Source organism: Ranitomeya imitator, chromosome 3 (assembly GCF_032444005.1).
Source record: "Ranitomeya imitator isolate aRanImi1 chromosome 3, aRanImi1.pri, whole genome shotgun sequence".
Taxonomy (NCBI): domain Eukaryota; kingdom Metazoa; phylum Chordata; class Amphibia; order Anura; family Dendrobatidae; genus Ranitomeya; species Ranitomeya imitator.
In genome coordinates, this window is record NC_091284.1 from 631,603,330 (window position 1) to 631,615,735 (window position 12,406).

General features: G+C 42.7%; 1 protein-coding gene across 1 annotated transcript in view; it reads right to left on the reverse strand.

Moving 5' to 3' along the window:
* Window positions 1-12,406, reverse strand: part of TDRD3 (tudor domain containing 3) — a 517,375-nt gene that overhangs the window by 106,058 nt on the left and 398,911 nt on the right. Inside the window, exon 9 of the mRNA XM_069758172.1 lies at window positions 5,070-5,226. Coding sequence (XP_069614273.1) covers window positions 5,070-5,226 — 157 coding nt within the window. The remainder of the gene's footprint in view (window positions 1-5,069; window positions 5,227-12,406) is intronic.

Here is a 12,406-nt window from a genome sequence, read left to right on the forward strand (position 1 = left end):
ACATAACGATTTAGTTAACGATATCGTTGCTACGTCACAAAAAGCAACGATATCGTTAACGATATCGTTATGTGTGACGGTACCCTAAGAGTGAAGCCATGGCAGGCCTAAAAGCTTTTATGAAATCATCAACTGTTATAGAAAGATATTAACACCCTAAAATCATATCTCCGGGTTACTGAGGCGGTGACAGAGGGAGCTGCTGTGGCTGATGCTACATTTCTCTCTGATCCCTGCAGTTGCAATGGGTTTTCAGATGTATACTGTATATTACCAACCTCCAAGGTTAAAGGGACGTAGCCCATATAAAAAATCATACCTCAAATAAAGATTTTAATCATTTAGTTGCCAGAAAAAACCCTCACAATTTCTTATGCAAATGAGGGGGTTTCGGGGGCACTCCTTTGGTGTGACTGTTACACCTCCTCAATTTGTATGCTAAAAACTTTATCATGTCTTGATTGACAGAACTCAATCAGCAGCTCAGCATGGACAATGCAGGACCAGAGCTCACATGGTGTCATGGCTCCTGCCTACAAAATGCAGACTAGAGCCAGTGTTGAGAGCCGACAATGACACTTTCTTGGCATGGCTGCAAAGTCCATGCAGTGCCGCTGATTTAGTTGTCAGTTAAGCAGAGCGCTAGCAATTAAGATATAATTGAGGGGGAGTAAGGATGCACTGAGTCCTTGGCCACCTTAATGGTGCATCGAAGCTTTCTCATTTGCATAGGAATTTTTTTTCCGGCAAGTAAACCATTAAAATCTATACTGCAGTCCCCTAGATACACGTAGAAGTGGTCTAATTAGTGGTTTTCGGGGCCGACAGTCTCCTTTTAAGAACACTAGAAGTGTACTCTTCAGATTGCATAGTGAAATACTAAATTCTAAACCAAAATCAATTTACAACACTTTGTAATATCTTGCAACTATATAAAGATAATATCAAATCCAGTGTATTATAATCGATTAACAAGGAAAAAAAATACCCTTCACAGTCATATCAAGAATAACGCAAGTAAGCAGGAAAAGTAAAATGTACTCTAAAGCTTTAGAATTTCAGCTGCTAACGTCGACAGTTATCCTAAATAGCTAAATAATTTCAGTTCAGCCATATGGAGCACCTACATATGACACTTTTCCTACAAAGTTATTAGCATTACACTACTCACAAAATGTTAGGGATATTTGGCTTTCTGGCAAAATTTATGGAAAACGGAAGAAGTTCACACTACAATGATATCTTATCATTAAAGGCCCCTGTCAGCAGATTTTGCCGCTATAAGGTCACTTTCAGACATCAGGTTTTTTCCATCAGTCGCAATCTGTCGAAGTTTTTTTCTCATAGACTTGTATTAGCAACAGATTGAAACAGATGGCCTCACGTTTCACCCATCGTTCGCTGGATCCGTCGAAATTTGTTTGTCCGGCGGCTGGAGACAACGAACAAAGTAACGTTTTTTGTGTACATCGAAAAAACGGACAGCGAAGAATCCATCGCCATACGTCGTTTGCTCGAATGGAAGCCTATGGGCGCCGGATCTGTCAAATGATGGCATCCGGCAACGGATTCAGTTTCGATTTTTTTTTAGGATCCAATTAGCCAGATCCGCTGGTCGGATCCGGCGAAAAAACGGATCAGTCGATGGCAAAAAACTGATGTGTGAAAGGGGCAGAAGATGCGGCCACTGCCTTTCAGGGCTTATCTACAGCATTCAATAATGCTGTAGATAAGTCCCCGGTCTGACCTGCAAGTGAAGAAAAATAAGTTATATTATACTAACCCGGAGAGGCGGTCCGGTCCGATGACTGACGCAAGTCTGGGTCCAGCGCCTCCCATCTTCTTACGATGCCGCCCTCCTGCTTCTTCATCGCTCCTCGGCATTGGCGCTCCTGCGCAGGCGTACTTTGTCTGCCCTGTTGAGGGCGGAGTAAAGTACTGCAGTGCGCAGGTGCTGGGCCTTTCTGACCTTTCCCGGCGCCTGAGCACTGCAGTACTCAGTACAATCTTGTACAAAACTTGGTACTCAGGTAAATGTTGCAAGCAGATAATGTTATTTGTGCAGACAATCCAAGAATAAAGATGACGTTTCGGTACTACAATAACCTTCATCAGTCAGACAGATTGTTGTATGCACAAGGTTACTGGCAGAAAAGAATGCTCAGGATCAGCAGAACATGCTGCAGCAGTGTGCTGCTGATCCTGAGCATTCATTTCTGCCTCTAACCCTGCAATCTGTTAAACTGATGAATGTCATTGTAGGAACGAAACGTCTTTTTTATTTTTTGATTGATGCACACAATAAAATTACCGTATTTTTCGGACTATAAGACGCACCAGACTATAAGACGCACCCAGGTTTTAGAGGTGGAAAATAGGGAAACAAATATTTGAAGCAAAAAAGGTGGCAAAATATTTAATAGCATAAACATACTATTATATGTGTTGTTATTATATATAATAGTATGTTATAGTATGTTAGCTGCGGGTAGAAGATGGAGCTGCGGGACCAGTGTGGTGTCTGTAAAGTACTGTATGAAGATGCTGGAGCGTGAGTATAAGAATGGGGGCAAAGGGCTTACATTTAAAGCACCACTCCAGCACTGAAAAATAACACTGGAGTGCTGCTTTGAGATCCCATTGGGAGAACTATAACTCCCAGCATGTCCTGCAGAACCTATGGCATGCTTGGAGTTATAGATCACCACAGAAGTGGCAGAGTGCTTTATTTGTGTGTTGTGACTAACCTTTTAATTGTGGCAGCCAGCCACACTGTGGTGAGTTAAAAGCTGGAGCATCCCATCCCATGACACCACAGAGCTTTCCCTCTTGTTGCTTCTCCACAGCACAGGAGTAAGCTTGCAGATTGTAGTGTGGTGTCTGCAGGACCTGTGATGACATCAGAGGAGGGAGGGCTCTGTGCTTCCATGTGATGCTCCAGCCCGCCCTCTTCATGACATCACACAGGTCCTTGTGCTGGAGCACTCAGCATCCAGCACAGCCCTGGCAGGCAGGTATGCGGCGATCTTGTCCCCTCTGGCCCCTGCTGCTGCCTTCTCCACCAGATCTCCCCAGCTGCTGCAGGAATCCAGTGCTGGGGAAACCATGTGTGTCCCTGTGAAGGAGTATTCATTTGTTGCTTGACTCACCACTCAGCTGACAGGTGGGTGGGGAAGCAGCTAATGAATATTCACTGCACTTAATCATCGAGACCAAGTGGTTTCCCCAGCCCTGATTCCTGAATCCTGGCAGAGACATTTTTCTGCCTTCTGCCTCCTGCCTCCCAGTGCAATCCCACTCGCTGCTGCCCCCTTCCCCATGTTACATCCCTACCATAAGACGCACCCACACTTTCCTCTCAAATTTGGAGGAAAAAAGTGTGTCTTATGGTCAGAAAAATACGGTATCTGCTTACATTTACCTGAGTGCCAAGTTTTCTACAATTTAATAATGAGACTGCACATGTAATATTGTTTAGTTTTGAGCACTACTACACAAGAAAAACACAATACAGCTTTAGTGAGCGCAAATGTGGACCACTAAAGACCACTAAAGAAGTAAATGGAATAATGGAAACGCGTTATGTCTTATCAGATGGTGGCCCGATTCTAACGCATCGGGTATTCTAGAATATGCATGTCCACGTAGTATATAGCACAGCCACGTAGTATATTGCCCAGTCACGTAGTATATTGCCCAGCCATGTAGTATATTGCCCAGCTACAGTACGTAGTATATTGCCCAGTGAGGTAGTATATTGCCCAGTCACGTAGTATATTGTCCAGCCACGTAGTATATTGCCCAGCCACGTAGTATATTGCCCAGCAATGTAGTATATTGCCCAGCTACGTAGTATATTGCCCAGCCACGTAGTATATTGCCCAGTAACCTAGTATATTGCCCAGTAACCTAGTATATTGCCCAGTAACCTAGTATATTGCCCAGTAACCTAGTATATTGCCCAGTAACCTAGTATATTGCCCAGTCACGTAGTATATTGCCCAGTAACGTAGTATATTGCCCAGTCACGTAGTATATTGCCCAGTAATGCAGTATATTGCCCAGTAACGTAGTATATTGCCCAGCCACGTAGTATATTGCCCAGTCACGTAGTATATTGCTCAGCCCACGTAGTATAAAGCACAGCCCATGTAGTATATTGCACAGCCCATGTAGTATATTGCCCAGCCCACGTAGTATATAGCAATGTGGGCATCATAACCCTGTTAAAAAAAGAATTAAAATAAAAAATAGTTATATACTCACCTTCTGGAGCCCCGGATCCAAGCGCAGCGGTTACCGACGCTGAGTCCACGCGCGCTCCGGTCTGAAGAGTGTATTGCGGTCTCGCGAGAGGAGAGGATGACGGCATGGACCGGTTACCGGAGCGTCGCGAGCGGGAAAAGCCTGTTGTGGATCCGAGGGGCCGACGGACGGTGAGTATATAACGATTTTTTTTTTTTTTTTTAATCATTAGATCGTTTTACTATTGATGCCGCATAGGCAGCATCAATAGTAAAACGTTGGTCACACAGGGTTAATAGCAGCGTTAACCGAGTGCGTTACACCGCGGCATAACGCGGTCGGTTAACGCTGCCATTAACCCTGTGTGAGCGGTGACCGGAGGGGAGTATGGAGGGGGCACTGACTGCAGGGAGGAAGGAGCGGCCATGTTGCCGCCAGATTGTGCCCGTCGCTGATTGGCCGTGGCTGTTTTGCAGCGACCAATCAGCGACTTGGATTTCCATGATAGACAGAGGCAGCGACCAATGAATATCCATGACTGACTGACGGAAGTGACCCTTAGACAATTATATAGTAGATAATCTTCAAAATACAGTATATTACTTTAGAATGCATTTATTTTTTACTTGTAACTTATAAATTATGACCCTAGTCATCAAATATGACTACAAATGAAAAAAAAACATGTAATTGTGGTTAGAATGGACACTGAGTTAATTGATGAAACACAATGACAATATGACAAAGCTAGAATCCAAGTTACATGATCAGATAAAGCTCCAACTTGTAGACATCAGCCATTCATTCTGATACATGATGTATACCTCGCGGTGGGGGTCCTTGAACAGGCTTTGGTTTGCTGCCAGCAAGAAGGAAATTTAGAGCTGCCTCCAAATTGTTGCTGAAGTCCATGAGTGCCTGCCTGGCTGCATCTTTGCTGAAGCCCATCTCTGTGATGTGTCTCAGGGCCTTTTCATCAACCTTTATTAAAATGAAAATACATAAGGAACAAGTTAGGCCACGTTCTGTATTCCAGCACGATACTTTCAATACTCTAAACCTATTCACCCTGGTGATTTCCCAAAGCATTTAAATAAAGCAATGCAAAGAATCAAAACACAAAATCCCCCCAAACAAGTTAATTTATTTAATATGATCATTCTCTGATAAAACAGAAGACTTTGAAAGAAACAGCAAAAGGAGCATTCAAACGACGTACATGGAACATCTGCAGAGAAATGTAGTCTTTTTATTAAAAACATGAAATGACATTAAAAAAAAACACAGTGCAGGGCTTAAAAAAGCTAGAAAGATTTACTGTCGCTCTAACAATTTGCACATTAAAGAGGAGATCTTATATTGATCTTTCAGTCTTCAGCGCTGTTTTTCTCACAATAATTAGTTGCTTAGGACTAGAGCAATTTTCAAATGCAATTACATTACTGAGTGACAAATCATATCTTCCATCGTAAAAAGGTACTGGGATCAAATGACTAAAAACAAAAAAAAATCAAAGATAATTAGAATAGAAAATCTATTCCAGAAATGTACAGGCTAAGCAAGACATGGTGTTTTGTTAGCAGGTCTAATCGAAACAATATCACCATTGTCGTGGAGCGCTTACAATTCAGCTGCTGTTCTCAAAAATAATGCTTCGCTCCTGAGGTACAGATCAAGACTTACATTTCACTTACTGTAACAAAATAATGGCCATATAAGCTGGTACACATCACATCATTATTACTGTGCACCTTATAAAGACAAATTATTATTTTGAAGGGCTGTCTGAAATAAAATTTGTATGACAGGTCTATTGGCACACATCATAAAACATCATGATTGTGCTTATGATTAGACGTCTAGCATCTAAGAATATCACGGACCTGAAAAACTGTCCTGTGCAGGTATCTATTTGACATGAATTTCTTCTAAGATTCATAATCATTCAGCATTAAAGAATTTGTTCAGGCATAGGTATTTAATGACCCAGATACAAAATAGGTCATCGATAGCATATAAGTGGGGGGTCCTTACAGCCGGAGCCCCAAACAATTAGCTCCTTTTTGCTTCATAGCCAGATAGATGAAAATACTTTGAATGCTGAACGCAGCCCAATTCAAAGTGTAGCGGCTGTTGCCGACTACTGCAGCGGAGCTCCTGTTCTTTTGTGTACAAAGTGCTCAACAGCTCCCTCTAAAGTGTTTACATCTGGCTGCCGCTGGAATAAAAATCATCAGATTGGGCCAGCAGTCGGACCCACACCGACCTGCCATCAATAATCTATTGTGTTGATCGATCATTAAATACCTATGTCCAGATAACCACTTTAGCAAAAAAAGGAACTACATGCAACAATATACCACCACTTTGTAATACTTGGGATTCTATAATCAAGGAGAAAGGGGCTGTGCCACTTAACTTAAAGGGCTGTTCCCAACTGGGACATTTATGGGAGAGTAATAGGATATTCCATAAATGTCTGATAGATGCAAGTACCAGCTTGTTCAGAGTTTTCAGACCTTGCATGCACAACCACTTCTCCATTCCAGACTTAGCCCTGCTTTCTAAACTGGTGAGGGTCTCGATTTAGGACCTGCATTTATTTAAAATGCATGGCAGTGACAGGTATCACATTTTCTAAATGGGAACACCACTTTAAGCTGTAATACACACAAAGGATGCCAAAAGAATTGTGTTTGGGAAAAAGGAAAAAAACTTTTATTGGGCTCCACAGCCCTAATATTATACTGTCAGGTGGCGATCCCAGCAATCAGACACAAGCCAATTTCCTATTTGTGGAATATACTAAAGACAGAAAATCATTGGAATGAATCACAAGCCACTTTGAAAAACACCAAACTAGCTGCATTTATAAGAATGAGCTCAAAGAAAAAAAAAGATGAATTGAAATTAATTACTCTTTCAGAAACTCTTGTATTCAAAAAGTTGACCCCAATAAAAAAGGAAACAATTCTAGATGTCCTTATATCTCCTTCAAAGCTTTATACTGTACTTCTAGAAAAATCACATCTATATTTTACTTTTTATTTTTAATGTGAAAATGCAAAATAAATAGTCACGGTGCTAGAGTAGTTACATGATAATAGAGACCTAAAAACAGTGTACAATTAGAGGATGTAATTTACTGCTATCAAAAAAAGAAAATCAAATGTACGGTATATGTGTGCAATTAGTCGAGAACAGAAGTTTCGCATACACACATACTGTAATGACAAACTAAAAAATACAATTAAAATTATATAAATTTCACAATATTCAGCAATAGAATAATCAATGATGAGTAAAGGCAATACAAGTATTTAAAAAAAATCAGACGACTTTCTATCATTATCTATTGACTGAGAGACAGCCATATAAGAGAAAAATATCACAAAGTGACATAAAAGTCTAGAAACAAAACAAACAAAGAACTGGACACACATAAGGAAGCTTAACCCTTGGAAGTGTGGCATGATGAGGAAAAAAACTCCACTCCCGTCTTTAGTGTTAAATTTCCTTTGTCTATATTTGTATAAAGGTACATACTTGTCTTGCTATGTATAATAGTTCTGACATAGGGAAAGTGCAGTACCCAGGTAGTCCACAAGATGGAGTGCTGATGGATTCTAGGTAGTTCATACACTGCACATAGTTTACTTTAGGAGGGGTCAGCTGCAGTTAAGGGAGGGAGGACTTCCTCTAGGAGTCTGTCGGCCAGGGTACCCGAACCATCTAGACGGGCTGTAGAGCTATAGAAGCAGTGATCACGTAATGTTCTAAGTTGGAGCCCAATCACGGCAGTACAGACAGGCAGGTCGCTCACATGTGGCAACTTACAGCATGGGCAGATGCCCTTAGATACGGTGCGAAACGGCTCAGAGAACCCCAAGCAAAGTAAGTTTGGACAGGGATGAGCCTATTAAACCGTATGATATGGTCCAACCCGGGCATGTGCCGTATGACAAAGAAAGGAGTACAGGGAAGAGGAAGAAGTGTGCTTAATGGAATTTGTTGATGATGCTGTAATCATTATGGATGTGCTGTGTAAGGAAACCAGTAAAGTTGTTCATTTGAAGTTGAAATGGACTGTGTCTCGATTTCTGCAAACTCGTCTAGAGGGAGCCTACAGAAACGCAAAGGAGTCCTTGACGATGCCGGAAGTGAAGCCACAGGTATGTAGAGCAATGAGTACTGTTTTCATGTGATGGGAGACCAGGGCACGACTACACAGCTGGCCTCGGTCATGACTACGGCCCTGTCTCTGCCCCCCCACATTAGCACAGATGCAGGAGGTGTCCAAAAGCAGAGTGTAGAAAAACTATATGGAATAAAAGGCGCACGATAACCAGTGAACTATTTTTGGTTACGGCTTTAAAATAGTTGGAATCTAGAGTAGCTAAGTCTTGTCCAGCTAGCAAACTTACTTTAACAATTTGGCTATGCTCACAGGATTTGCTGCACTTTTTGCTGCAGTTTGTTGTCTCTTGTGCATGCTGATAAAGTTTAGTGCCCCCCCCCCCCAACAAAAAAAATATGCAACTTCCTAAGGTTTTTGCACCAATAACGAAGCAAAACCTGATACCTGCGTTCTTACACTTACTCATTGTTTTCTATGGGTAAAAAACTATGCAAAACACTGAAAAAGGTGACATCCTGCAGTGTGCAAAAGCGCAGCAGTTTTCCAATTCAGTCAAGAAAAAAATAACAATATGTGTGCATGAGATTTCTGAAATCTTCTGATGATACTGTAAAACACAGCTTAAAATTTGCATTAAAAAATGCAGCAAAAACGCAATGTGTGAACATAGTCACAGAAACAATGTAACAAATCAGTTCAGTAAGAGCTTGTCTAAACAAATACTTTTAGTCGAGTAAGACTGGAATCGAGAGACGACTCCATTGCGCGTTTGGAGAGCCCCTGATGTGCCTAAACAGTGGAAACCTCCCACAAATGACCCCATTTTGGAAACTAGACCTCTGAAGGAATTTACCTAGATGTGTGGTGAGCACCATGAACATTCAGGTGCTTCACAGAAATTTATTACGTTAAGCCATGAAAATTAAAAAAAAATCTAATTTTTTCCACAAAAATGTTCTTTTAGCCCAATTTTTTTTATTTTCATAATGGTAAGAGTAGAAAATGAACCACAAAATTTGTTGTGCAAGTTCTCCTGATTATGCCAACATTCCATCAGTGGAGAGGAGGAACTGTTTTAGCACACGGCAGGACTTGAAAAAGAAAGGAGTGACGTATGGAATGCACTTTGATCGAATGGTGGTGTTATGTTGTATTTGGAGAGCCTAAACAGTTGTAAATCTTCCACAAGTGACCCTATACTGGAATCGGTCTAGTGTTTTCCTGGTATTATGAATCCTTCAATGTGGTGGCATACGTAAGTTGTGTAGAATGCATCAGGTTGGCATACGCGAGTAGTGTAGAGTGCATCAGGTTGGCTTACAAGAGTTGTATAGAGTGCATTAGGTTGGCATTTGAGAGTTGTGTAGAGTACATCAGGTTTGCTTACGAGAGTTGCGTAGAGTGCATTAGGTTGGCATTTGTAACTTATGTGGAGTACATCAGGTTGGCTTACGAGAGTTGTGTAGAGTGCATTAGGTTGGCATACGCGAGTTGTGTAGAGTGCATTAGGTTGGCATTTGTAAGTTATGTAGAGTACATCAGGTTGGCTTACGAGAGTTGTATAGAGTGCATTAGGTTGGCATACGCGAGTTGAGTAGAATGCATTAGGTTGGCATATGCGAGTAGTGTAGAGTGCATTAGGTTGGCTTACGAGAGTTGTGTAGAATGCATCAGGTTGGCATCTGTGAGTTGTGTAGAGTACATTAGCTTGGAATTTGTAAGTTATGTAGAGTACATGAGGTTGGCTTATGAGAGTTGTGTAGAGTGCATTAGGTTAGCATATGATGCATGAACAGGAGAATGCAGCATGGAATGGTTTAAGGGGAACCTGTGACCAGGAATAATGCTGTTAACCTGGCTAACAGCATTATTATGCTGTCCGGCGCCTGCACGCAGCCAAATGCAGTGGGGAGAAAATGATCTTTATTCTCCATTCCACAGAGCGGCCGAATCAAAAACCACAAGTCAAGTGACATTTACATAAAATGTATTTGTAGGCAAGAGCAGCACAACACCAACCTATTATTCCATATCTTTGTCAGACTCAATGGACTGATATGGTAGTGTCACCAGGCCCAGCTCTGATTGGTGCGATAGGACGATGACATCGATCACACGAATCAGAGTGCTCAGAGGCGTCTGACCTCTGTATGACCGCCCTGCACTTCTTCATTCTAGGTTTGTGCAGAACGGTCCTACTGCTGCTCTGTCGCCCAGTGCTGCGCCTTGTCGTGCCATCACTGCTGTGCCTGTGCCATCACTGCTGGAATTGCTGCCACTGTTGAAGAAAGATATTCCTGATCCTTCCTTGACCAATTCCTGATCATTCCTAATCCACCCCAAGCCCCCATTTTCACCATCTCACCCTATTCCTAACCCCCTGTCTAATCCACCCTTTCTGCCGCTAAGAGTTAATCAGTACTCAATTTTTGGCAGGTTTCATTTTGCTTGTGCAGCAGCCACCGAGTGCTGATCATTGACGTGAATCACTGATTGGCACCCGTGCTTGCTGTTTTCCAGGCCATTTTTTTGTCCGTGTCTATATTTTCGCTCTCCCCACTTAGCACCACCTCAGTGCGTACATCCTTCAACCGCCGAGGCGCTGATCAGACATACATCACTGATGGCACCCGTGCTCGCTTTTGGCAAGGACTTTTTTTTCCCTGTCTTTTTGTCACATCCATGCATGCGTCCTACAGTTGTAGAGCGCTAGTTGATGACGCACATCACTAATCGGCCTCTGGTTGTTTTTCTTTTTTCCTCTGTGAAAAAAAATTCAAATCAAATAATTTACATTAGTTGATAGGACTAGATTAGGGCCAGTAAAAATGTAGTGTAGTAATCAGCATCCACTACAGTATTTTTTACTGAATTTAGTTAGGGTGAGTGTCAGATAGTATACACCATAGGACTAGATTGGGGACATTATACCGCAGTAATCTGTGAGTGTATATATCCTATAGCCGTCGAGTGATTACCAGCACTGATCGGCCTCCAGTTGTTTTTGGTGTGAAAAAAGAACAAAAAAAAAAATTTATTTAGTTGATAGGACTAAATTAGGAAAAGTAAAAATATACTGCAGTAATTAGCACCAACTACAGTTTTTTTCTATTGAATACAGCCATGGTTAAATGTCAGATCGTTGCGGGCGCACAGTAATTTTTCTTTTACGGATATCCGCTTAGTAAGTACCATATATACTCGAGTATAAGCCAACCCGAGTATAAGCCGAGGTGCCTAATTTTGCCTCAGAAAACTGGGTAAGCTTATTGACTCGAGTATAAGCCGGGTATGCATTGTCCCCTCATCCCTGTCCTGTGTCGCTCCCCCCTTCCCATCCTTGTATACATGGCTGGGCTCCCCCATGCTTGTATGCATGGCTGGGCTCCCCCCGTCCTCCCCATCCTTATATGTATGGCGGGGCTCCCCCTGTCCTTGTATGGATGGCTGGGCTCCCCCGTACTCCCCAGTCCTTTTATGCACGGCTGGGCTCCCCAATCCTCCCTTGTCCGTGTATCCATGGATGGGGTCCCCCCTTCCTCCCCTGTCCTTGTATGCATGGCTGGGCTCCCCCTGTCCTTGTATGAATGGCTGGGCTTCCCCCGTCACACTCACCCTCCTCGAGCGGTCGCTACAGGTCCCTGCATCTCCGTTGTCCCGGCAGCTCTCCTCTCCTGTGCTGAGCGGTCACGTGGTACAGCTCATTAAGGTAATGAATATGTGCGCCACACCTATGGGAGTGGAGACACGTGCATATTCATTACCTTAATGAGCGGTACCACGTGACCGCTCAGTACAGGAGAGGAGAGCTGCCGTCGCTGGGACAATGGAGATGCAGAGACATTCAGCGACGGCGCGAGGAGGGGGAGTATGATTTCACAGCTGCCAGTTCCTGCCTCTGCTCTGCCGCTCCCCCTTCCCGGCTATCTTTCTGGACAATGACTCGTGTATAAGCTGAGGGGGGGCGTTTTCAGCACAAGAAAATGTGCTGAACATCTCGACTTATATACATGAGTATATACG